The following is a 27759-nucleotide window of genomic DNA, read 5'->3' as shown; positions in this document are numbered from 1 at the left end:
TGCTAGACACAAGCCGTTCAATAAATTGTCAGCAACTGCACTGCTTGTTTTAAATGACAAACATTCGAGGGCAGGGGCCCAGGGCTATTTTCACCTGCTTTGTAGCAGACAATTTCCCTCAAAAAAACCTTATGCAATAACCACACTGGACGTGCCTGGGACCCTTCCAGCTCACGCCACTGGTGCACTTGCCTCATGCCAGCAGCTGTACATGATCTGGTAGATGGTGTCTGATGCCAGTTGGGGCCGGTAGAGCCTGTGGCCCTGGGAGACCTTCACGACCACCTGGGAGTTGTCATACAAGTCATAGGGCTGCTTCCCCAGGCTGAACACTTCCCACATCAGGATCCCTGCACCACAGGAGGTGTGGCCCGCAGACAGAAAGGAAAGAGATCTGATGTCAGAAGGTTTGTGGAACGAGCTTCACACACCAGGTCAGGAAGGCTGTGAGTCAGAGCGAGGGATCCCTGGGAAATGAGTCCTAGTGAAAAGGGTGGAGCATGGAGGGTGGGCCTGCAGCAGTACTGCCAGAGCCCAGGGTCTCTTCCCTAGGGTCCCTGAGACCTGTGCACCTGTGCTTGTTCATAAATGTGTGAATGGCAAGGACAGTCACAGAGGAAGCTGCGTGGGACCAAAGTTCTTGAGCTGCTCCAAGGAGGCGGCTGGGGTCACATTCACAGTCCTCCAAAGCTCATCCAGGACATTGTAGACTCTGGGTTAAGAATCCAAGTTCTGGTCATGGTGGTCAAGAGGGTGGCATTTGGGATCAATCAGATGCGGCCATTGAGACTGAGTTCTGCCATGTACAGGCTAAATCTCTTAATCCCTCTCGGCCTCAGCTTTCCTGTCTGTAAAATGGGGTACTTGCATCTCATGAACTTGCTGTGAGGATTAACTAGGATAAAGCATGCAGAGCACTTAAAAGAACACTGGGACATTTTAAGTGTTCTCTAAATGGTGGCCATTGTGCAGTACTGGCTAAGGCCAGAGAATTTCAACAGTTAGCCAGCTTCACAATCTTGGAAAACAAGAAATGTGTAAGATGGAAGAAAATTGTTCCTGAATCATACTGAGGTACTAACTCCAAGCCTTCTCTGACTTTACGGCTACAAATTTTATGTTAAAATATTTATAATAAAGCAATCTTACAAGTTGTTGTGGCTTTAAAAAAAAAAAAACACATTCTAAAACAACAATCCACAAGAATGCTGCTCCCTCACAACTTTCTCTTTGGAAGGCTACAAACTTATTTCAAGTATAACGTTATTGTTCAAAATATCTGTGAGGCTCCTCTTTGGGAATTGCTTTCAGAGGCCCTTGTTCACTTAGGATATTCCCAATGGAGACAAATTATTTAGGAATAGATTTCGTGTTTGTAAACAGCCAGAAAATATCTGGAGCCAAGTTCTGTTTCAGAAGGTGAATATACAAGCTGGGTAATGCTACGTTTTGGTCAAAACCAAGCTGTAACTCTTGAATAGGATACTGATTTTTTAAATATAATTAATGAGGCATATCAATTGATGCATGGATAATGAATCTAACTTTGACAACAAGGTACAGAAGTCAATCAGCACAAAATGATACTAAGTAATCGCGAAAATGCTATCTTTGTGATTTTTCCTTTTTCTGTGTATATTTGATTAATTTTTACAATGAACAATGCCACTTATATGAAGGAAATAGTTATTTTTAAAATATTGTGTTATAGAAAAATAAATGGCTAACTAAACTTTCCTTTTTTCAGGCAGTATTGCAGGTGTCAAACAGTAAGTCAAATTACACTTAATGGGCTAAGACAGGCGTGAAATTAGGTCTCAGTCATCGTTAGTATATTTCATAACTTTATGATAATTTGAATTATTTATCCTAAATCCATCTGACAGTAATTGAAAACAGTCCTGACATTTTTACAACATAGAGAAATATTAAAAAATCTCCAGTGTTACAATTTAAGAATTGTTTCCCTTTCTAATTACATTTACTACATTTTAATATAAATCTTTTAATAAAATAGGAGTCAGCCAACTTTTCATGTAAAGGGCCACACAGTAAGCATTTTAGGCTTTGCAAGTCATGCAGTATTGTGGCAACTACTTTACTCTGCTGCTGTATTACACAATCATCATAGACCATATAAATGAATGGGCATGACTGTGTTTGAATAAAACTTCATTTACAGAAACAGGTCACCTGATTTGGCCCTGGTTTGTAGTTTACCTACCCCTGCTCTAAAATATAATTTTTTTTTTTTTTTTGTCTTTTTGTGACCAGTAAGGGGATCGCAACCCTTGGTGTGGTGTTGCCCGCACTGCGCTCAGCCAGTGAGTGCACCGGCCATTCCTATATAGGATCTGAACCCGTGGCGGGAGTGCCGCTGAGCTCCCAAGCGCTGCACTCTCCCGAGTGCGCCACGGGGCCGGCCCCTAAAATATAAATTTTAACACGAAAAGGAGGCTACTTGAAACTAGGTATGAGCCAAAGAAAGTATCGAGTTATGCCAGGTGTTTACACTGGGATGCCACTAAAATTGGATAATTCAGATGAGACTGGTTATCACAGTTACTTTCATGCAGAAAACCAGTGACTTCATTTTAAGCCCTTAAACTTTTTGAACTTTGAGCAAACTTGGATTTTTCAACGAGTCCTTTTAAGAAACTGTTTGAAATCTTCATTGGAAAAGCTTTTATCCCCTTGGATTTTATGAGGAAGTGCTAGCAGGATGTAAATTGCACAATGTGTGGAAGACGTCCTAACGCCCGACCCAAGAAAGTAAATCATCTTCTTTAACCTCTCGCTTGTCTCAGGCCATAGGTGTAATTTTGTAAATGCTCAAGGGCCTTTTAAGGATGGATGTTGCTGCTCTTGTGGTTTCCCATTGTGGAACCTGGCTTACGAAACGGGGCCAGGTCCCATGTGGCCACATCCTTACCAAATGCCCATACGTCTGACTTGCTGCTGTATTTGAAGTAGTGAAACACCTCTGGGGCTGACCACTTGACTGGAAACTTTGTTCCTACTGAACTGACATACTGGTCATCAAGAACATACCTGCAGGAGAAAACATCAACATCAAAGGAGGTCATCAACATACCTGGTGGCACAGGCTGTTGAAGAACACAGAGCCACCCAGAGTCTCAGCCCGTTGCCTCAGTTTTCTGGATCTTTTGCTTCTTTTTAATGTGTGATCTTAGATAGAGGCTGCTTATGATTTGTATTTAAAAATGATCTCTACCTTTGAAAATAGCAACACCTGAATGCAAAATGTTTGGTAAATATAGAAAAATACAAAAATGTAAAAATAAAATAACTCAGAATCCCACTCCAAAGGTAACCTGTAATTCTATTGCTCAAGATAGATTTTTGCTTGTTCTTTCTGATCTTTTTTTTATATATGTAATTTGAGCAAAATTGGGTTTCTGTTGTATTGAGATTTGCTTTTATTTTTCCTTTTACAGCATATCACAAGCATTTTCCCATGTGTTTACGTTTTCTACTGCCACATCATGTTTAATGAATAATACTCCCTCTTATGGATTAACACAATTTAACTGTGTAAGTTGCTTCTAATCTTCTGCTGTTATAAACAGTATGATCAAAAATATCCTATGGAGATATCAAAACCATAAAAATATATGTTCAAGGTTGTTCTTTGTAAATACAATAAAATTAAAGCAACCTCAATGTTCCCAGGTTGAGGAATAATTAAATATAAGGCACTCCAAAAAGTTCATGGAAAGATTAGTACTACTTCTTAACTTTATTTTTCCATGATCTTTTTGAAGTACCCTTGTATATTATGGTATATTAATACAATAGAATAGTATGCAGACATTAAAAAATTGGATAGCTCTATATTTACCAAAATAGGAAGATGCTTATGGTATATGATTATGTGCAAATTTGACTTTTGCTTTAGACACTACTGTTATATTTCTTATAACAAGTACATATCATTTATATAATTGAGGGGGTAATACCATATATTTGCCCACAAAGCCACATCAAAAGCAAAAATATAATGACTCAACTAGAGAAAATAGGAAAATGAAAAATACGGAAACTGAAATTTTTGATACAATTTGTAGGAAAGCTTTACACACCAGAAGGTGTAAGAGATCCCTACTGTAATTAAAAACATCAGAAAAAAGCTAGCTGGAAAGATCATTCTTCTTGTGACTTAAACTTTCCCCAAATTAACAGGACCAAATTAAGTCACAGGCATCTAAATGATGTGGCTACAGAGCTTCATGAGCACCAGGCTGCATGGCCTCCAGGATCCCTAACTCAGGACAAGACTTTTGTCTCCCTTTTCCAAAGCTACGGAGAACTTGACAGCATGTTCCCTGGATGCTGACGTTACAACCAACATTCCTGCTTTGAGAACAAAGGCGGGGGATCTGTTCCCCTGTCCTAGGAGCTTCTCTCTGCCCTAAGGAGCTGTGAGCAGATTTTTTTCTTGCCCTTGAGAGAGCTACATATTTGGAGTGTCCGTGTTGGAGACTCAGTGTATGGTCGTTGGAGTGATAGCAGGTAGCACACAGTTAAGGGACACTTTACCAATATTGAGTGGTCCCAGAGGAATTGCAATAGCTCCTATGGTCTGTGCCACTGGGGTCAAAAAGCACTCTCTAATACTGAATTTTGGAGAAGTCATGAAAAAGCAGATCCTCCTGTGGCATTTTAGGTCCACGTTTGCTATCTATGGAGATGGACTTGGTCAATTTTTCGATCTCTTTTAAACTGTATTATTCCTCCTCAGAATTACATGAGCTTATGTTGAGTTAGCACAACTTTATAGCTGTATTTTGTTTCAATGTCAGGAATATCTGCTTGCCCTCTAGACTAAACTATAGGCATTTTGAGGACAGGGACTACCCCATTCAATCAGTTTCTCCTGTAGGGCCAAGGCATTCAGTAGGCACTCAATAAACATTTGTTGACTAGAAAGCCAACATGTATGTCTTCATCTGCTGTAAAAAATTGTGAAAACTTGCTCTGAGGCTTAAACAGTATGAGGATTCTGAATTAAGGAAATGAAAAACAGTACTTTCTCCAAATCATGAAGTGGTGGTAGAATGCCCACCAAGAGAACCTCAGAGTCTACTTTTGTGCCTTACTTGGTGATACAGACAATTTAATGATGTCACAACAAAAACTTTCCTGGGATTAATGTTCTGTTCATTTGAATATAGATTTTTAAAAACTCTATAAAACAGAAAGGACTAGAGGAGCCTTGATTGAGTTAAAATATGTATTATAAATATTTATCCAAACAATATGGCTGCAACATATTGTATCTAAATATCTAGGGTCTTTCATGGAATTTATTCATAAGTTTAGAAAATATTTATCAGTGTTGAGGGAACTAAACGTAACCTCAGATAACTTCCGAAGAACAGTTCCGTCTCACAAGTGAAGAGAAGAGGTAAAATGTGATTCACATGTAGTCAGAGGCAGTATGGGGAGACTCAGGTTTCTAAGCCCCCAATTCTATATCCCCACAAGGCCTTCAATTATGATGACATTCAAAGGTGAATGGAAATCCCTCTTTCCTTGGTTGTCCCTTTGGAATTGGCTTACCTCGTCATTCCAAAGTCAGATACCTTCACAGAGAGGTCACTGTCCACCAAGCAGTTCCGAGCAGCCTTTGGAGGAAAAACAAAATCACCCAGTAGTAAAAGTGATCTCACATCAGAGTCAGACATTTTCCTCCTTTTTATCAGAATTCTCAGCACAGTCTAAGATTGCCTATCATAACCCCAAATGCTCTGAAGCTGTCTTTTCTTCCTTTGCAATTTCCAATTTTTCAAAATGAAAATGTGCTCCTAAGAGTGTTTTCATGCAAACATCCATCCTTGTCAAACAATATGAAAGGTGTTATGCTTTAAACACAAAACCTTAGCTTATCAAGGGGAGAGGAGAAATTTCTAGGGGCTCCCTTTCCATCACTAGATACTGTGCATTAATAGATGCTTTGAAGGCATAAACGCCATGCTGGTAACATACAGAATGCACTGGCCTAGAGCGCAAGGCAAGTGTGCTGTTCAGCACAAGAAAATCTCTAAAGATAAGTCCCAGTGAATACCAACCAAAACACTCCCGTCTCCCACCACACCCCAAAGACAAGCACAAATTCTTTCTCTCCCGTCCTTTCTTTTTTTCTTTTTTCTTTTTTTTTTTTTTTTTTTGTATTTTCAGTTACTCTATCAAATGATTGCGTTAGCTCTAAGCCCTTCCCAGAGTAAAGGTCAACTTGGGTTTAATGATGCCCAGAAACACTAAATTGGCCAGAGTCTTTCCATTCTGTCTATTCTTCATACCACAGCACAGCCATGTAGATCTTGATGGCTTATTCACCTTTTACTGATCTTTCTGTACTCCCAATATTTTATTTTAAAACTGTGATTTTTATTATAAAAGTGTCACGTGCTTAAGTAAGTCACAAGTGAGCAAAGCAAAAGAGAAAGAGGTTCCTTGCCATCCTTCCCAATGGCCCCATCCCTGGAGGTGGGAGCTGTGGACTGCTTCCTTTCCTTTCTTTCAGTTTCTGATGGCTTTGCTTACCAGGTCCCGGTGTATGAACTGGTGGCTTTCCAAGAAAGCCATGCCTTCACAGACATCGTAGCACATTTCTAAGAGCTGGGAGGGTTCAAGTCCTTTTCCATGACTCTTCAGGTAATTAAGCAAGCAGCCATTGGTTATATATTCAGTCACTATGTATATGGGGTATTTCTCTGAACACACTCCATAGAATTTAACCAGCTTGGGATGGCTGAGTTTCCTGGAAATAACAGATTTTCAAAGTTCAGTACTGAATTTCCACATTCCATTTTCCAGGTATCTTGAAAAAGAATCACTCTCAGATTTTTGTTTGTTTTAATTTCCCCCCTTCTACTTGAACGAGAAAGAGAGGAAAAAGTTTAGGACATGATATTGGGAGCACAATTGCCTTTTCAGGTAAAAAGTGCTACCTCATATCAGACATTGGCAACCCCAGCAACAATTTAGCACCCCACCAGCTCCATGTGGGTGGCCCACCACAGCCACCACAATAGCCATGACTGTTGTAAAAGTGGCTAGATGCCACAACCACTGTGCCGATGGCCTGCCAGCCACTCATGTGCATTGAAACAAGGAGTCACCAGTGGAGACCAAAGAAAAGAAGAGAATGTCTCTCTCCACAAAGCCTACTCCAGAGTGATAGAAGAACCATCTGCTCTACGATAATAGTGGGGAACCCGAAAACACCTCTTTCAGCACTGGACAGATCATCTAGACAACAAATCAACAGAGTAACTGTTACTTTTTCATGAGAAGAAATCTAGGGTTGTCTGGGGGGGAAGGACAGGGAGGGGGATGGGGAGAGATTGGATAAGGAGCATAAAGAATAAGTATGATTTGTAATAATGTGTATGCTAATAACATTGATTTGATCAACATGCATCAACGTTGAGCCCCCAAAATACGTATAATCAATTATGATTCAATTTTAAAAAAAGAAAAAAAAATCATTTTACCTTATTGTTACATTTTTTTTAATAATAAATTTAGAAAATATGGGCCGAGCCCGTGGCGCACTCGGGAGAGTGCGGCTCTGGGAGCGCGGCGACGCTCCCGCCGCGGGTTCGGATCCTATATAGGAATGGCTGGTGCACTCACTGGCTCAGTGCCGGTCACGAAAAAGACAAAAAAAAAAATTTAGAAAATATAACCACATGATACAGTACTTCTGGCAGGTCACAATGGGATGAATGCTCAGTTTTTATAAGTTCATCAACTTGTCCTTATGTGATTTATCTATTTACATCATTTTACAGGATGATTCTTTAATGTTCAGATATGTAAAGTCGATTTAAATTTAACATATGTCAACTTTTAAATTTTTAAATAAATGAGAATTTATGAAATCTTTAGTTATTTTCTTCCTTCTTAATTGAACCATAGAAACATGGCTTACCATGTTACTCAAGAAGATGAGCTCAGTCATGTATCTTTCAGCAGTTTTAGAGACCTGCATGGCACTGCTCCCTTTAAAGGGAAGGCTTGTGGTGGGACAAAGAGCTATCACCCAATTAAGGGTATTGCTTGAGCAAATTCAGTCACTGCCCAGGTGGCTCACGGTGGGAACACCATGTCAATTGATACTCCCTGCATGATAGACCTCAGTTTAACATCACCTTTGGGATTTGGAATACTTGTTTAAAAATTATTAAGTATTTCAAGACAGTGACAGCAGAGCATTAAGCCAAGCATAGAGCTCTTCTAAGTATGGGAGCCCTTGCAACTGTGCAGGTCACATATGTCCATGAAGTCAGCCCTGGCCAAAGGCTTATATTCACATAGAACTCCTGTTTCCAAACAATTCTGCAATTATGGTAGGAGTGATTGTTGTGACTTTCCTGGTTCCTTTGGTCTTCATAAAGGAATGACTAGGAAACAGACACTGGAACTTCTGCCTGGGTTTGCATCTCTGCTTTGCCATTTTTACTAGTTTGGTGAGTTTGGGCAAGTTATTTAACATTTCTGTGCTTCAGTTTCCCATAAAACAAAGATAATAACGGTGCACCTCTCAAGGCTTCTTATGAAGATTGAATGAGTTAAGTTCTCAGAGAAATGCCTGTGAATACTATTTAAGTGTTTAAGTACGATTTTTAAAAGTGCTCTCAATCTGTAGCAGGCTAGGATTTGTGATTTCAGCTATCTGTGATGAAAGCCCTGCTGTAACATTGTTTTTCATACCATGCTAATTGGTTGCCTAAAAGCAGAGTGACCAACTGTCCTGGTTTGCCTGGGACTGAGGGGTTTCTAAGGACGCAGAAAACCAGAAAAGTCTCAGGCAAACCTGGGTGGTTGGTCACCCTACAAAGTCTGATTCACCATGTTGACAAGAAGAGAGAGAATTATATAGATGAGGGGGAGGGAGGGAGAGAGAGGGAGGGGAGGGAGGGGAGGAGGAGAGAGAAAGAGAGAGAGAGAGAGAGAGAGAGAGAGAGAGAGAGAATCATACAGAGAAGAGACAGAAAGAGAAAGAGAACACACATATATTGCCAAGAACTGAGGACCGTGCTTGTCTAACATACTGTATTAGACAGGGTATCTTCATTTATCAGGTGAGGAAAGAAGTAGGGTGAGAAAGGAATTTTTACCAGACTGTATTGAAGGTAACAAGAAGGAAAAGGATATTGTCAGCAGAGCATTAGTTTTCAGTACTTTCTTAGTCCTAGGTAATAGCCCCACTCTGTCCCTCATCCCACCATGTACCTCCCCACAGGACAAGGAGGCCACAAGGCCAAGAAGACATGTCTACTCAGAGCCTATATGTCCCTTTCTCAGCCACCTTTGGGGTACCAGAACTCTGGAATCCCCTGTTCACATAGTCCTGAGGCCTCTTCCAAGACCTGTGCAGATTCTTCCCTGTTCTTTCCCCTCAAGGGTAAACCATGCTGTTGCTAGCCAAGATCATTAGCCAACAGATAATTGTTTGTGGGAGACAGGGAGGGAGCTTGGATGTACCGATGCTGTGTCTGCACATAAGTACTGAGGCCCCTCATAGTGCAGGAAAGAGCTAGATATGATATGTGGACTCTTGTTCCCGGCTTTGCAAATATTAGGGACAGGCCTAGTAGTGCTAATGACCTCCCACAGTGAGAGCTAAACTGCCACTCCTCAGAAGAAACTTACATCATGGTCTGGGCCTCCTGAAAGAATTCATCTTCCGACATGGAGCCCACCTTGATCATCTTGACGGCAATGTCATACTGCCCCTTCCACTTGCCCAGCTGGACAACTCCAAACTGGCCACTTCCCAGCTCCTTCAACAGAGTGATCTCTTCTCTTTTCAGTTCCCAAATTCCTAATAAGGCAAGACAGACACTCTTTAAGATGAGCATAGAAGACTTTGAGGCTAATGGTTTCCCAAGTGATTTCCTCTCTAATGAGAATTTCACACCAACAATATAAAGAACAGCAAGACTTTTTATTTTAAGTTGATAACTTAAGAAAAACCCCCTCTGGTTGACAATTTAAAAAACCCACGTGATAACACCGCCCAGGACAACACTGTTCTCAACGCAGTAACAGTAATAGATAAGAAATCTCAGAGCAAACGCACTTTGCCAACTAGAGGCATCTTGGAGATAGTCAGTGTCAAACACGCTAATGCCCATGCCCTTAGGTTGGTAAAATATCATCAGATTTTCTTATAAAACAAATTTTATCTGTGGTCTGGGTGGATGCCATTATCTTAAACACACAAGGTTGAAGACTGGCTCCACTAAGCAGGCACAGAATTCGGGAAAAAGAAAGGACAGGCAATAGGATGCTAGAGTCTAATGGTCGAGTCTAATAAGAAGAAAACTTTGACAATCTTTTTGGTAATGATAGGGAGCTTACAGATTTAGTTTGGGAGGACAGAATATTTTGTTGTTGTTGTTAAGGAAACAAGTAAATATATTAGGGCTGAAGCCCTCCATGGCACAATCTGATCAGGGAACTCCTTCCTGCCTTTCCCCGCTTTTTCAGTAAATTAACCACTTATTTTTCAAACCAAAAAGGTTAGAAATGGAGTTTAAGAGCCCAAGGGTGTGTACATACCACTTCCCAGGGACACAGAGACGGGGACTTTGTTGGCCTTGGTTGACACAGGGTGGCGGAGCCGTGTGATCATGCCTGCAATGGAATTCGCATCATATCATCACATCATTACCTCATAGCACATCGCATTACCTAACACTGGCTCACAACTACTCTCTCTCCAGAGTGGCTGAAAAACAAGGAGATCAGGGTGTTGTAATGCCACAATAGAATCCATTCCAGCTGTGTTCATCCTGTAGTTGTATTAACTTGTTTGACTGGACTGATTACCTCAATGCAAAGCAAAAGTTAAAAGAATAAACCACTTTATATGATTTTTAAAAATCCCATAGAAGTTAGTTGCTTAATGAAATCTTTAACTTTAAAAAATTTTCCATTTTTATTTGCTGTCTCTTTACAGTATATACTTAAGCATGTATACACACAGAACACACATTTGGCAAAAAAAATAAAACAATACAGAAGGGTACAAAGTAAAAAATAAAAAATACAGAAGGGTACAAAAAAATAAACTGGATTTAAAAAATTGAACCTATTATTAAGTTTTATTAAGTGATCAAATCATTTTAATTGTTTACATAGAGTTATGGTAAAACAGTTAAAATCATCATAATATTTATGTTTCTTGCTTTAAATGTGGGATATTGTCCAAATCATGAAAACTATCACACATGTACTTTTTCTCTTCTTCCTTTTTCTATATATTTGTTTGCTTTTCATATGAGCAGTCTCCAAACTTTTAAAATCCTGCACCTTTAGTCAGCCAAAAAATAAATAAATGAATAAATAAAAATTTTAAATTAGCACATTCCTTTGAAATGTATATATATACAACTACTGCTATAATGATGCGTTGTGTGAATCACACCATGAATGAGATTTTTAAAAAACATATCTAAATAAACATTTAAATATTTTCTTCCTATACCCAGTGAAGTCTCTTGTGCATCCTCTGGAACAGAATCATTTCACTTGGAGATGTCTGTTTATATAATACCTTTTCCAACAGGTGTTTTTGTGGTGCTACAGGTTAAAATAAACAATTGAGGAAACTGGGGCAAAGGGAAAATACAAATAAGAACCAAAATGAGGGCCAGAAGTAAGGCCAATTTACCGATGTGTATGCAATTAATCAGATATAGTAGCACAGATTTGACACCGAGCCCATGGATTATTTTTACTCATTGGTGGAAATTCACCCAGTCACTTCTCTTAAGTGGTGGTATTCTAGAAAATGGAGAGGGTTTCTTTTTATATTTTCACCAGTTGATTAGGCAAAATTTTAAAAGCATAATAGAACCCAGTGCTGGTGAGGATGAGACAGACTCCTGTTAGTGGGACTGTACATTTCTGAAAAGCATTCAAAAATGGCTAAATTTTAAATATTCTTAGCCTTTTTCTAAGAAATTTCACTTGTAGGAATTTGGTGATAGAAACACTCATATGGGTGTGCAGAGCATTGTGTGCAGGACTGTGCACTGAAACACCCATGGTAATGTAAAAGTGTTGGACATGACCCAACTGTTAATCAATAGAGGGCCAGATGAATAAATTATGGGGTAACTCTGCAACAGAATTCTATGTAGCTGTTAAATAGACCAAAGTAAGCTGTACATATTTGCATGGAAAGACCTTTAAGACATGTTGAGTAGATAGAAAACAAGCCCAACAGTATGATCTCATCTCTGTAAAAATGTAATTTATATACATATAATTTATATTTATATACATGACAAATAATAAGTGTTAGTATCAGCATGCAAAAGAAGTCATAATAGACACCAATTTGTCCATGGAGGTTATACATCAATGACATATATTTCTATAATATTTGAATTTTATAATCAACTTTCTTCTATAGGCAGAAAAAAAATCTACAAATATTTTCAAAGAGAAAATTTCTTCTTCTAAGTCACTCAACTCACTCCACTTCATCCTTTCTTGCATTATAGAGTGTATCATGTTGTATTCCGGGAAATGTAAGTTTAAAACCACAGCAGGCAAAGGTCTTGAGAGCATTTTTTCCTACTTTCATGGTTCCCTATATAATTATTAGAAGGATCAGTAGTACTCAAGAAAACTGATATTCATTGACAAGGACCCATAAAAGAAAAACTGAAATAAGTTACCTGCTGAATTGTGTTGATGATAGTGAATAAGCTTTGGAATGGAATCAAAACAGTAGTTTTCTGCCAGGTATAGTTTGTTCTCAGCATTTGTATGCACATGGTAATGTTTAACGGTTCCTTTTTTATCACTAGTAAGGAAGGAAGAATGTTAGAACATTTTTAATAAACAATTGAAGCTTGATTAAACAATGGTTAAATAATTATTTTAGATGCATTTGCAAATTTTGGAGAGAGAAGTCAGGGAGGGTTTCTCAGTCTTAACATCTGGTGTTTTTCTGGAGGTATCCGTGACAATCAGTAATTATGGAAGAGGGTTCCTCCGTGAACCCAACACATCCTTTGTGCACATACAGAATTCATATACAGTACAATTTCAACTTTCTGGACTGCTCTTCCCTTAGTAAGTATAAGGCTGGAATCTTCCTTTGATGATGGAGAGCCTTGCCATTCTTCAAGATCATTATTTTGAACATAAATTCTCTTTTAGGATAATGATGGAGATAAAAATGTGGGAGTCAAAGGTGATTAGACTGTGGGTAGTCTCACCCCAGAGCATGGGTGGGAGGCTCTTTTGGGAGTGGACCATGTAGGATGAAGTGGGTGAGGGTGTCCTTTAATTTGTCATGCAAACTTGTATTTTCTGCATAAAACATTTTTTCTTTTCCTCTACTTGTAGAAAATAGTGGTGAATTGACGCACATTGACTTAGGCTGATCAGGAATAAGATACCTCTCTTAGATTTTAGAGTATGGCACAGTGGTCAAGAACTGGGCTTTGAGTCCGGTTCTACCATTGCTAGCTACCTCATCCAGTTGTTATAAAGATTGGATGAGATTATACTAGGGGTACTTCAATAAGTTCATGGAAAAATAGAATTAAAAGATAATATGAATCTTTCCAAAAACTTTTTGAAGTACCCTCATATTTACTATGCTCGGCACATAAGAAACAGTTAATAAATTGTTCTTGTAACATCAACGTAGTTAAAACTGCAATTATAAAAAGGAGAAAGGGTGCTTCTCTTAGTTGCAAATAGCTAATCAGCTCTTGGTATCAGCATGAATTTCACTCGAGCCCATTGATGAGGTTTCATAAAAGAGGGCTTCTGTATTAATTCATTGGGATTATTTTCATTTGAATCCTTGTCTACTTGCTGATTTATCTACCCAGCCACTTTCAAAATTGAATCTAGAGTCAAGAAGCTCTACTAAGAAGACATCTGATATCAGGTTTGACTGAAACTACAGGGGCAGAGGGCCACAGATCTTTTGATACTCATTGAACAAAGTCTTTTCCCTGTTCTCACTGACTAAGCTTTAGCCAATATCTAAGTGTTACCATGTGCAACCTAGTACATGAGATACACTGGGGACATGGCCTCTGGCATTGGAAAATGCCATGGGACACTCAGGGTACATCCTATCACCTCAAATTGAAGGTAGGTAGTCTGTTAAAAAAAATCTCAAAATAAAATAATGTCTTCACCACTTAATTATTATAAACATACATATACGCACTGAGGGGTAGGACACATGAAGTAGTTTAGGAAATGTTTACTAAGGCATACTGTACTCTAGGCACTCTGGCGCTGCCTGGGGTGGGCAGAAGAGGATCACCCAAGAACAACCTTTTGAAAATGGGGTGGTGGGGAAGAATCCTATTGAATTCAACAGAAGTACTTTGATCTAAAATTCCAGAGTTTATAGATGGTGTCTTATCCCAAAATGTGACTAAGAACCAAGCATATTGAAAGCACACACACAGAAATATAAAATAAATAAGTCCACATCCTACTTACTTCACAGCCTTACTGAATAAAGACACTGTGTACATTCCCACCTGGCTGGAATTCCTAACCATAAATGCTCCTTCTTTTCCCTGAAAAGGAAAGAAAATGTAGAAAGAACAGAAAACATTTTCATTATTCTTGAAAAGAATTTTTCATGGAAGGTGGTAGGAAAATAAATCTGTTAGACCTACTTCCGATATCACCGAGGGCACAGGTTATACACCAGTTGGCACTGAAGGGGGCCTAAGGTTTTGCTTTCCTTATTTTCTCAATCAATATCTTTATAGACCTGCCCTGTGTGCTTCCTCTCTTCCTCTCCAGTTAATTTTTAACCCTCTTTGATAATTTTCGGTTTTGTACTCATGCAACTCTAATGTTTTTGTCTTTAAGACATAAAATTTAGAACCACATATCACCATGTCATGCTCTTGGAAAGTTTTAGAAAACCAAAGACGCAGAATAAAGCTCTACACTCAACTTGTCTTTCTCAATGACTTGTGCTAATTCTAAGCAGGTCCAGATTCAGAAAGAGCAGATAATAAATTACGAATGTGACAAAACACCAGAAGTCATCACATTCTCACTGCCACCCCACAAAGAAATAATTGGTGTGTTCAGTGCTTTATTAGATTGAACTATATCAACATATCATTTTTATAGATTAAAAAAGTTTGCTACTGGGCCGAGCCCGTGGCGCACTCGGGAGAGTGTGGCGCTGGGAGCGCGGCGACGCTCCCGCCGCGGGTTTGGATCCTATATAGGACTGGCCGGTGCACTCACTGGCTGAGTGCCGGTCACGAAAAAGACAAAAAAAAAAAAAAAAAAAAAAAGTTTGCTACTGGTAATTCCTATCAATTAGTAATAGAATCAGATATATCTGTTGAACTCTGGTTTAGGTGCTAACCCGCAGTGACAGAGCTGAGGTAAATGGCTATGTTGATGGCCTCCAATAAATCATCTCTCTTATTCAGGCCCTGTGCAGTCCCCTTCCACACTGACTATGGGCTGAGCCATGTGACTTGCTATGACCAATGGGATACTAGCAAACATGACTAAAGCAGAGACTCAATAAGTATTTGCGCTGTGGAGCTTGTCCTCTCTGACCACTGCTATGCTCTGAGGAGACCCAAGTTAGGCACATAGAGCGGCTGCACAGAGAAGAACTCTGGCACCCCCGGTGACTGCCTTGACTACACCCAACCCCCCAGTCAATCCACCAGCCAAATACAGCCACATGAGTAACCCTGACCAAAACCTGCAGAAGATCTGCTGGCCCAGATGACTTACAGAATTTGTGAGAAATCATAAATCTTGTTTCAAGCCACCCCACTTTGGGGTGGTTTATTATGCAGCAATAGATAATGGAAACAGAAGAAGTGGCTAGATGTGAAGGGCCTGGTAATCCCTAAGCTGGACAGCCAACACTGTTATGGGTCGCCTGTGTAATCAACAGTAAGGTCACTACAAGAAGTGCATTAACCTCTGGCCCCTCAGGAAGAAGTTCTTAGAAACTATTTTAAAGACAAGACTATTTACCTTTTGTCTCAGTAACTGTTCAGACTGTGACCTGGAGATGTTACCTGCAAACCAGCTGCAACAGGAAAGAATTCCACATTTGAGAATCAATAGTTTTTTAATTGTATAACTTGACACAATTTTCTAATCCATAAAATGAGGCTTTGGCTTACATCAGGAGTTTCCAAATCTGACTGCTCAAGAGAATCAACTGTGGAGCTTTTCAAAAGTACAGATTCTTGAGTATTCACCACCCAATTATTATTCTGAGGCAGGGCTTGCATATCTGAATTTTTAAATGGGCTGGCATTCTCCTACATTTCACCATTTTGAATAAGGGCCAGAGATTAGACCAACGAAGAATATTCCAATGGGAAGGTCAGGGTTGTCAAAGATGAAACTTCTTGTCTTTCAACCTTTCATTTTCTTTTAATAAATCTGATAGAAGCACTTTACATGTGGAGCCTAACAGGCCAAGAACTGTTTCTCATGTGAGGTCAATAATGTCTGTGGCCTTAACTTCCCAATATGTAGTTGTAGGACTTTGAACAAGCCACTTAGTCTCTTCTGACCTTGGACTTCCCCATCTGTAAAATTAGGGGGAGGGCTGAACTTGATAAGTTTGAAAGTCTCTTCTAACTTTACTCTAATGTATGCTGTATAACACTTGTGATATTAACTCACAGTTTTCTTATTAGTAAACATCTTATTAGTTAAACATGCTTAAATGTTTAACATCAGTCACCATTTTATTAGCTAATAATAGCTAATCAAAAGACCATTCAGGGAATATGATCCAGGATATATACCTATGTGCAGATAGAAGGAAGGGGTGATCAGAAATAAGGAAAGAGGCTGGAGAGGAAAGGGGAGCTAGTGTATGTACCCTGTCCCCCACCTCCTCACCCCCCACTCACACGCATACACACTTTGTGTCATAATTTTGCGGTGGTCTGGCTCTGCTTGTTTTAAAAAATATTTCAGTATTTCTTTTCCTTTTTTTAAATTTCTTTTTTTAAAGTTAATTTTTGTATGCTTAATTTTTTTTTATTGTAACAAAGTTGATTGTACGTATCTATGGGGTACAGAGTTGAATATCAATACCTGTGTGCAATACGTGATGTTCCAGTATTTCAATGTCAGAGCAGCATGGGCCAAGGCCTAATCCTAATGCATTAGTTTCCATCTAAATCTCAGTGCCTCTATCTTTATGGAGTGGAATAGAGTTGCTCACAAAGTTATGGCCATAAAACAAATGCTCCAGTGACACTGATAAAACAGGAAGCCGAGGGCATCAAGCACAGTGTGGGAAGGCTGAGCACAAGATCATATAGCCCTTTAGCATCCCTTCGAAGATCCCTTCAGATCTCTTTGATTTTGAAGAGGACAGATCTTTCTTGATAATTCCCCCAATATACATCTCGCACACACTATTTGAATCCAGAAAAGATGAGGGTAGAGACTGTCTAAATGGTCAGATATGGGCTTTCTGGATCAAAGAAAGACTAAATGCTAAGACTAAATTCACCTAAATGCTAAAGACTAAAATCCACAATTAGAGGTCCGCTCCCGTTGGTTTATGTCCTTGCCTTCTGTCAATAGACAATTATCTTTGGAAATGATCTTGTGTTGGTCCCTCTCAGTCTTTCAAGTCTTCATATGAATTATTCCATCAAATGCTTTCCTGAGGGTAGATGTTAGGAAAGAAGATAAGGAGCTAGGAGGTGGTGAAGAGACCCTGCTGCAAAGGGGTGGAGGGTACAGCACATCCTCGGTGTGACAGGTATGACTAAGGCCAGGCTGGCTTAGAGGTAGGAGGATGAGTGGAAACACTGACATGTACTTTGTAAAAGCTCTTGCATCACATGTAACCAATAAATCAATAACATAGCACTCATACAATCACAGAACTAGAAATAATGCATAATCCTAGTATCCAAGTGAATTTTGTGCCATTGGGGATCAAGCACCTGAGAAATGCAATGTGCTCTATTACTTCCACCTCTATTTACCAACAGTCTTTAAGTCTATGAGACAATTATTTGTCCCTATTTGTAGGACGATAGAGACTTAGATTTTGGAAAGGAACTTAATGGACACTTAGAGCAATCTGCCTAAATATAGCTGGGGTAACCACATGTTCTTGTTTGCCCAGAACAATCCGGTTTATGCCTGATGTTCAGATTTAATTTTTAATAGAGCACTCTTTCTGTCTGTAAAGTATCTCTATTCTGATGTTAAATGAGAAGGTCACCCCAGGAACAGAAATCTTTCAGCATAAATGCTGCCATGTTCAAGGTCTCAGTTGTGCTATCTTGTAAAATTACTGCATCATAAATGACTTGCCCCCAAATCTGATTCAATGTAAATAAGAGCTTTCAAGTATCGCCCTGATGAGAGGCCTCCAGGGAAGAAATAATGAGCAGAAACATCATGTGCCATATCTACGAAGACAAAATGGAATGAAGGGGACACTGGATATATGGTAAATCCAATGAATATGTGCAGCCAATTTAGATAATCCAGATTGGGGAAAAATATTTTCATTGGCAATAACCCAGCTCATTGTCACCGTCATCTAGATAAGTGGCCCAGAACCTCACATGAGTTTACCCATGTAAACACAGTCTTCTGAGAAAGTCTGAGCCATCTCTTTTAGTGACTTTGAGGAGTAGAATAGAAACATCTATGTATAGTTTTAGAAAACATGGAGAATTTTCAACACTCACTCATAGTCATCCAGGTTTTCCTCTTCTTCAGATGAACTTGACTCAGGGAATCCCCTGAAGAAGAGCCAGGAAACAATGTGAATGCAAAAACCACCAAGACATGATCCAACTGCCTAGCAGTGCAATATCAAATCCCACACTGCTTTTATCCACATAAATAAAATTTAGAATGTTAGAGTTCTGTTTTTGCACTTGAGAAGGTATCAGCAAGGTGAAGAGAGAGCCGCTTACAAGTTGAGCTCATGCGCAATTTAATGAGAGAATAGCTCTTTGATACAGGAGGTCCACAGGAGGCCCCGAAGAACTTGGATTTCTTTGACTCTTTCAGAAGAGTGGGTTCATAAAATAGATAAAGACTCCTTCAGGGATGGCTGCAGGATAAAGTTAACAAAACCTTTGGTTGTGCATGCAAATTTTCTTAGGGGAGAGTTATTCAACTCTAGGTTGCTTACCTCCTGCTAGAGATGCCTGTTCAGGCTAACACCAGTGTATATCACAAATGATGGTTAGGAAAAATCAGTGTGAAGAAAACTGTAACCTACAAGCCATGGACTGAGACCTCATAAAGGTTCAGAGAGGCAAACTACATGGACTTTTTTGGTTTATGTTTACCTTAAATGTAAAGCTTAGCTGCAAAATCATTGCAAATTTGGTTAGTTTTCCTGTAAATGGAAACAAATCCTAAATGCAAAGGAATCTCTGAATTTGCTTTACCATGAGATCTTCGAGGTGCTGTGATTTACATTTCTTTCCGCTTGGTTACTGCATGCAACATCTTCACTACTGTAAAAAAAAGGATATGTTTCATAAATCTATAAATTTTGTTTACTCATAAATGTTAAATGACAAAGTAATTTTGTTCAGCTAATGAGTTACTTTCATATTTTGATCCTTTCAGGGACTCTAATAAAAAGCAGTAGTTTGGCAGGATTACTAAACAAAATAGAATTGTTAATAACGGCTCATAATGACCCCCCAAAAATAGAAAGCCTGGATTAACAAATCATTTTGATTAGTTTGCCCTGATTTTCACATAGATATGAGCATTCTGTTGCCACTTATTTATTTTACAATGTTATTTTCCTCTTTGCTTTTGTGATTACAATGAAAAGTCTTGAAAATACTAGATTTTTAACCCCATCCAGACACAGATGGATCAGCAGGATTTTCATCATCCTCTGTCATCCATCATTTTATCTCTTTCATTTTGGGTGTTAAGCAGAGCATGAGGAAGTGCCTATCTCTCAAAGTCCAAAGGCTTTTTTATCTGGAATGTAGGATCTGTTTCCTGTTTGCTTTCATAGTCCAGCCTCTTTTTCAAAATCACGGTTCATAGTGACAAGTTTCCTTAGCAAAGAAATTGCTCCTCTGGCCCCATTTCAAGCAATGCCTGGAGAAAGCCCTTAAACACTAGAATGCCTCCCTTCCCACCTTCACAAAGAGCCTGCCCAATAGAATAGCTTTTTGACTTTCTCTCTTCATGATAAAACTCTTATTCAAATAGGTTAAGCAATTTATTTAGCTTTCTTGTTGTTTTTAAGAACACACGGAGAATGTTGATCAGTAGCGTGCCATTTAGGTTTACCCATATAGTGGATTACTTCATAGAAATTAAAAATAATAAGGTAGGTTGCACAACAATGTGAATGTACTTAACACTACTGAGCAGTATGAGTTAAAAAAATGGTAAATTTTGTTATGTGCATTTTACCACAATTCAAATTAAAATAAACTTTTAAAAATCTGGTATATCGTCATGTATTTAATGGGAAAAATGTTGAAGATGTCAAGTGAAAAGAAAAAGCAGCAAAAAGACTATATGGTGAGAATCTGTTTTTGTACTTGTACATAGAAGGGTACTTTTAAAAGTTCATGGAAAAATGGAATTAAAAGATAATACAAATTTTTCCATCAGCTTTTTGAAGACCCCTCGAATGGTAGCATGTGCATAGAAACATTTTAGAAGAATGTACACTGAATATTCTACAATGTTTGAATACTTTAATGTGAGCATGGATTATTTTACGAATCTGAAAAAATAAAGATTAAAAAGTAGCTCAGGTGAAGTTAGTTAAGAATTACAGAAAGTGGATAAAAAAAGTATTGTGTAATAGTGAGCTAAGAATCATGGCTGCATTTTAATAATTCAGGATCCATGAAGACTTTTTAGCAATTAGTATAATTCACTAATAGATGCAATGCTGCTCATTCTAAGAATTAATCAATCATTCACTCAAATAACCAGCTTTCTGATGTTCTAGGAAAAAAATCCAGGGTTGGGACGAAATCTAAAGGGGTGTCAAAAACTCAGAAAAGAAGATAAATAGTATTTTAGTAAAATATTTTAAAAAATCAATGTTAATGCAAAAAATCCATGATGAATAAAATGTCAACATTTTAAATAAGGATAGGGTCCAGCAATCCAGGAGTTGGTAGCTGCTCTGCATCAACCCCATATGAATCAACAGTTCTTCCTTAAGTATTTCAAAATAGGTCAGTTTCACCACACACCTCCCTTAATGAATCCCTTAATGGGGCTTCTGTTGAAAGGGGACCTGGAACAAGTTAACATGACATCCACTCTCCTTGCATTTGGGCTTATTGGTGGTCTCCTTCCACAAGAATGCTGGGCTACAGGCAGATAAATGTAACCCCTCCCCCCAGGCACCAGGTATAGACGAATACACTTGGATTCTAGCTCCACTTGGGAATGAAAGGGACCGCGGCTCGTTATACTGAAAAAAAAACAACATCAAGAAGAATACACTTACATTCTTTCAAGTTCCATATGGGCCTGTGGCTGTGTCATCGGTACAGTGAGGCATTTGCTTTAGGTAAAAATGATGAGGATGGAAAGAATAAAGGAATAAGAAGACAAGGGAGGAAACAAAGAAAAGAGATACATGGTGAGTCAGGGAGATGCATCCACTGTGGGGAAAGACGGACATCGGTACCATGTAAGGATGCGGATAACTGGGTGAGAAGACGGTGGACAGGGGACAACTTGATGAGGAGGAAGTGTGAGGCCACACATAAGGAAGGGTAGTCACCTGACGGTTTCTGCATGGTCACTTTGCAATTCAACTGAACATTTATTGAGCATCAAGTGTGGGGCAGACCCCAGGTATATACACAATTTATGTACAGCCTTCAAGGCATTTTCAATTCTGGCTTTAGATACAATCTTTAGGCTGAATAACATGAGAAGACTAACAGGTCAGGAGAGGTGATGGTGTACATCCTGAGAAGGCAAGCCATGGCTTTGCTTGAAATGCTATTTATCGTTTGGCTAGTGATGCTGAAACACATTACAAAAGTAAGCCCGCCCTAAACTCTGTCATAGAAAGTATATTTTGAAGATTCTGTGTTTTGGAATGTGGGGTTATTTGGGGAACAGGGAGAAGATAGAGAAGGGCATAAAAACGTTTAGGTATTACTTTGATCATCAGACAGGATAATCTAAATGAAAAGTCTGTGCTGCTCAGCCCCAGTGGGGCTGCTGTTCCCTGGGTTTCTTGCTCAATCATTAAACATTTTCTGAGAGAACAGCTCTAGACCTACATTGACAGTTATGAGGATAATGAGCAAGGCAGAGGGATAATGTCTGCTCTACACACTGGAGAGCCAGCCTGAAAGCTGGGGTTTACCTGTTCAGTTTCCTTTCTTTTTTTTTCATATAAGGAATACATTTTATTTTATTTTATTTTTACTTTATCAATATACAATGTAGTTGATTTTCGTGTCCCTTTACTAATTCCTCCTTTTCCTCCCTCCTTCTCCCCCCTCTCCCATCAACATCATATCTGTTCACTTGTCTTAACAAATTCAAGGAATTGTTCGATTGTTGTGTCTTCTCCCCTCCCCCCAATTATTTGTTTGTATATTTATTTATTTATTTACTTTTTAGCTCCCACAAATAAATGAGAACATGCGGTATTTCTCTTTACCTTTTCAGTTTTCTTACTTGCCACCAGTCAGGGCAGTCTTCCCTTGAAATACAACGCATGTTGACGTTTGGCTGGGAGCCACAGTTTTTCTTTGAGTCACTGTCATGTTGGGCTAGAGTGGTACTTGAAGATGGTGCGTCCATTTTGAGAATGGGAGCTGCCCGAGGAATCTTCAGGTTTGGAAGACAAGAGATTTTAAAACATCACAGTGAGACACAGATTCAGGTACAAGAACTAACAAGCTAAGCATATCAGTTCTTAAATGGAAGGAAGGAAGGAAGGAAAAGAGGAAGGAAGGAGGCAATACTAAGTATTGGCAAGGATATGGAGCAACTAGAACTCTCATATTTTTTGGTGGGAGCATGAAGTGGTACAACCACACTGGGAACTTGTTTGCTGGATCTACTAGAGCTGGATGTGCATGTACTCTATGACCCAGAAACTATATGTATACAAGGGGTGTTCAAAAAGTTCATGGAAAGATTCATATTATCTTTTGATTGTTTCTCCACGAACTTTTTAAAGTACCCTTGTACATACCCAACAGTGAAACCAAAAGACATGTAAAAGAATGTTTATAGCAGAATTATTTGAATTAGATAAAAAACTTGAAACTAACTAAATGCCCATCAAGAAAATAAAATAATAAATGTATTGCAGTTGCAGTAGGCTGAATAATGGTCCCCCAAAGATGTTCATGTCCCAATGCCCAGACCTGTGGATACCTTACGGAGTAAAATAGACTTTGCAGATTGTGATTAAGTGAAAGATATTGAGATGGGGAGATTATTCTGATTACTGGGATAGGCCTGATGTCATCATAAGGGCCCTTATGAAAGGGAGGCAAAGTAGTCAGAGATCACAGAGAAGATGTGAGGATGGAAGCAGAGGTCAGAGAGCAGAGAAGCTGCTACCCTTCTGGCTCTGAAGAAGGAGGAAGGGGCCAGGAACCAAGGAATGTAGTTGGCCTTTAGAAGCTGGAAAAGGCAAGGAAACAGATTCTCCCCTGAAGTCTCCAGAAAGAACACAGCTGTGTAGACTTCTGAACTTTATAATGATAGGAGAATAAATTTGTGTTGATTTTAGCCACTAAATTTGTAGTAATTCATTAGAGCAGCAATAAGAAACTAATACAGTGGTATATTTGCAGAATGCAATTACACAGCAATGAAGATAAACTACAGCCACATACTAGAAAATGGGTGAGTTTCATAAATTGAACAAAAGGAGACAGATGATAAATGACTACATACTTTATGACCATTTATACAAAGGTCAAACCATCGATGATGTTATAAGTCAGGTTGGGTTGTAGTCACTGAATGGGTACATGAGGATACCCTTGGGGTACTGTGATGTTCTGTTTCTTAATCTCAGTGTGGCTTATACAGATGCATTCAGTCTGAGAAAATTCTTCCAGCTGACCACTTATGATTTGTGTGCATTTCTAAGAGCATGTTATACTTCAATTAAAAATTCACATCATATACATGTGTGTGTCTTTATATGTATGCACGTGCGTGTGTGTGTGTATCCAGCTCTGAATTTATTTTTTCATATTGTATTTTACTTTTTTTCAGGGATATAATTTATTTGGGGTTGAAGCTTTGGCATTCTGGAAATTTAGTTATTCAGAACATTGTTATTTATGAGCTGTAAGGTGAGTTCTCTCCAAGGATAAATGCACTGGAAAGTTCCCTAAATGGAAATCGGCACATAATGGCTAAAGAGCTGATTTTTATTTCTTCCGTTCAGAAAAATGTCTTCTACTGAATGCTGTGGTAAAAAACAAACAAACAAACAACAACAACAAAACGAAAAACATGCTTTTCATGGTACCTCTCTGACCCCTGGTTCATTCGGGCAGTTTATAAACTAAAGAGGCTTAGGAAGCCTTGGCTGCTGATTTGCCTGGCTGATATTTTCAATATGTTGTCAAAAGAACTCCCTGCCAGAGACTAAATGCAATGGGTTCTGGCTCCTAAACTATCCTCTGCTCTTAGATTTGTTTAAAACAAACTACTGGGAATTCACCCTTTTTAAGTGTAGAATTCAGTGACTTTTAGTAAATTTATCAAGTTGTGTAACTGTCACCACAACCCAGTCTCAGCCCATTTCCCTCACCCCAGTAAGATCCCTCATGCCCATTTGCAGTCAATCCCATTCCCACTCTGGCCCCAGGCAACCACTAATTGACCTTCTGTCTGTATAGAATTACCTATTCTGGACACCACTCTTAGGTGTTTTATAGGGCCATCATTTTCAAGATTCAGGACTGGAGTATGTATCCAAACCAAAACAGCAATGTTACCAATAACAAAGTTAAAAATCCAACCCATAATAATTGTTTCATGGGGCTGCCACAACAAATTACCACACATTTGGTGGATTAAAACAACAGAAATATATTCTTCCACAGTTCTGGAGGCCAGAAATCCAAAATCAAGGTGATAGCATGGCCATGCTCATTCTGAAGGCTCTAGGGGAAAATCTGCCGTTGCCTTTTCCAGCTTCTGGTGGTTCCAGGTGTTCTTTGGTTTGTGGTAGCATCACTCCAATCTCTGTTTAGATCTTCACATGGCCTTTTCCCTTGTGTCTCTCTCTGTCCTCTCATCTTCTTACATGGACATCAGTCACTGAATTTATGGCTCACGCTCATCCGGTATGATCTCATCTTGATCTCTTACTAATTACATCTGCAAAGACCCTGTTTACAAATCAGGTCACATCCTGAGGTTCTGGATGGACATGAAATTTGGGGGACGCTATTCAACGTACTACAATAATGGATTATTTTTCTTCTTCATGTTGGTTCACAAAAATTACAAGATTTATACTTAAGAAGAGAGAAGTAAGTGTGCGTGAATGTGTGTAGTTGAAAATAAGACCCAATGGGTGGGTGGTGATATTCCCTCAATTTCAGATGAGCTTCCAGAGAATCACTGGGAGGCCATCTTATGCGTCTCCTGGCATTTGAGCAGTCTGACACCAGCCTGGGAAGACTAAGAGCAGGAGACTGTGGCTAAGAATCCAAGAAGGTAGGGCATAAAGAGAGTAGCAGTGTGTACTGTGAAAGCAAGCTGCATACAGCTTAATTAACCAGCGCAATCAAAGTTTTGTTTGTTTTCCTGTAGGCCAACTCCACCCTTTAAAAGAGTTGGCTGGGAGCCATCTTGAAAGGAACTCTGCCCAAGTTGGGTGAATAGACCCAGTGGAAGTGTTGAGGGCTGGAAACTCAAGAGCTGAGAATCAAGACATCTCCTCTGTCACAAAGCTACATTTGGATCTGCCCCCTTTCTCTCAGTGGGAAACCCACAAAAATGTCCCATAAGATAAAAATCAGCATTGGGAAACTCTCCCAGGCACCCACTCCCAAATCATGACAGGACCAGCTATGTATGAGTGTCTCTTTTTCATCAGATACCCTCTTCCTTGGCCACAACCCTGAAAGGGCCTGAAATCCCAGCCTCTACACAACCCCTCCCCCAAAGCAGGCTTCCAGCTGATGCAGACCTGAGCTAGGTAAAGGGGAGAAGTTTGAACTTGGAATGATCTTTGAGTACTACGATTATAACAATGGGTGGGACGATCCAGTGGCGGTTCTCATGACTACTAGTAATTGAGGAAAATTTTACCATCTGAGAGTGACCGGAAAGCTAAGGAATCTGCCTAAGACGTTATTAGAAGACAGAAAAGAAAGTCCACAGAGTGGCTTTGAAAAAATAATGGATGAAAAGAATTATGTTGTTTTCTACTTGTGCCTTGTGGAGTCCCATTCCATCACCAGGATATTTCCACGAGGCAGATGTGGCCACGCTGGTGGCAGAGAAAGAATGGCAGCTAATAATAACAGCTGTCCGTTATGGTGGTGCTGTCTTAGGATGTCTCCCCCACGCACCCATCTTTTTGGTGACTATTTATGGGCTTACTGTTTAGGAAAAGACCCAGTAATCAACTACAAGAATATAAAATGTTACACTGGTTCTATACTTGAATCCATTATTTGGTAACCGTCCATAGCTATTAGTGATAGCTAAAGTGTTTTTTTCTCTATTTGCTGAGTGGTCTGAATGAAGCCCACATTTTCTAGTCTTGAATCCTGCAACTCTTGATTTATTTAGTATATCCCAACTATGAAAAACATTTTCAGACATGGACTTACCACCCTGTCTAGGAAAGTAGGAGCTCTGTGTTTCTCTTCATTGACTGCAATGTGCAGATCAGCATCTGAAAAGTAAAACCAAGTAATATCAGAAGAACTTTAAGTAAAACAAAGAAAAACACCCAATGTTATGAACCAAAAGAATGAATGAGCTTGTGTGAGCAATATCTAGAATAATGAATTCAGACACAACATCTGGAGTGATACTGTAGCTTTCCTGTGTAAAGCCCAACTCAAATACCACTCCTCCACCATGGATTATCAATATCTTCCCAAATCTGGACTAAAAATTCAAGTTCCTCTAAACCCTACAAACTATTGATTTATACCTCATTTCTACCTTGTATTTGAGTCACAGATCTCTAATCTTGTTGGGTGGTACATAAGACCCTAGGGGTCAGAATTCATGTCTGATTCCTCTTTGGCTCATACAATATACTTTAATCATTCTTAGATATCAATAAACAGTTGAATACATAAACACACCTATTGCATGCTTTTTTTTTCATGTTCTGGCCATTGTTGATTTCTCTTTCTACCCTCACATTAGGTAGATGCCCAAGCTGTGAGTGTGAAACCACCGTTTGCCTAATCAGTGGGATGACCACATGGTTTACTACCCAAGCTGGAACACTTTTGACAGTGAAAGGGTATCCTTTTAATAATTATGCCAGGTTACCAGGCACAGAATGAGATTACCTCAAACAAACTGGGGTGTTTGGTCAACCTACTGGTAGTACATATATACCAAAAAGAGGGGGGACCAGGGCATTTTAGAGACAAAAAGAAGCAAGGACATTCAGCTTTTTCCTTCCTAGTATCCGTGCTCATGGGCTGCCCAGGGGCTCAGCAGAGGAAGCCAAGAGAATACATCATACTTGGGGAAATAGAC

The 27759-nt window shown here is 39.2% G+C and overlaps 1 protein-coding gene across 1 annotated transcript in view; it reads right to left on the bottom strand.

The window, feature by feature from the left end:
* Positions 1-27759, bottom strand: part of BMX (BMX non-receptor tyrosine kinase) — a 47900-nt gene that overhangs the window by 3946 nt on the left and 16195 nt on the right. The window contains exons 6-18 of the mRNA XM_063083640.1: positions 26868-26932; positions 22706-22875; positions 19473-19541; positions 18759-18812; positions 16051-16105; positions 14524-14603; positions 12726-12853; positions 10597-10671; positions 9685-9856; positions 6568-6784; positions 5584-5648; positions 2933-3051; positions 193-350 (exon numbers count right to left, since the gene is read on the bottom strand). Coding sequence (XP_062939710.1) covers positions 193-350; positions 2933-3051; positions 5584-5648; positions 6568-6784; positions 9685-9856; positions 10597-10671; positions 12726-12853; positions 14524-14603; positions 16051-16105; positions 18759-18812; positions 19473-19541; positions 22706-22875; positions 26868-26932 — 1427 coding nt within the window. The remainder of the gene's footprint in view (positions 1-192; positions 351-2932; positions 3052-5583; positions 5649-6567; positions 6785-9684; positions 9857-10596; positions 10672-12725; positions 12854-14523; positions 14604-16050; positions 16106-18758; positions 18813-19472; positions 19542-22705; positions 22876-26867; positions 26933-27759) is intronic.

Source organism: Cynocephalus volans, chromosome X (genome assembly GCF_027409185.1).
Source record: "Cynocephalus volans isolate mCynVol1 chromosome X, mCynVol1.pri, whole genome shotgun sequence".
Taxonomy (NCBI): Eukaryota; Metazoa; Chordata; class Mammalia; order Dermoptera; family Cynocephalidae; genus Cynocephalus; species Cynocephalus volans.
The sequence above is the reverse complement of the archived record's forward strand: the minus strand, read 5'-3'. Positions and strand labels throughout refer to the sequence as shown.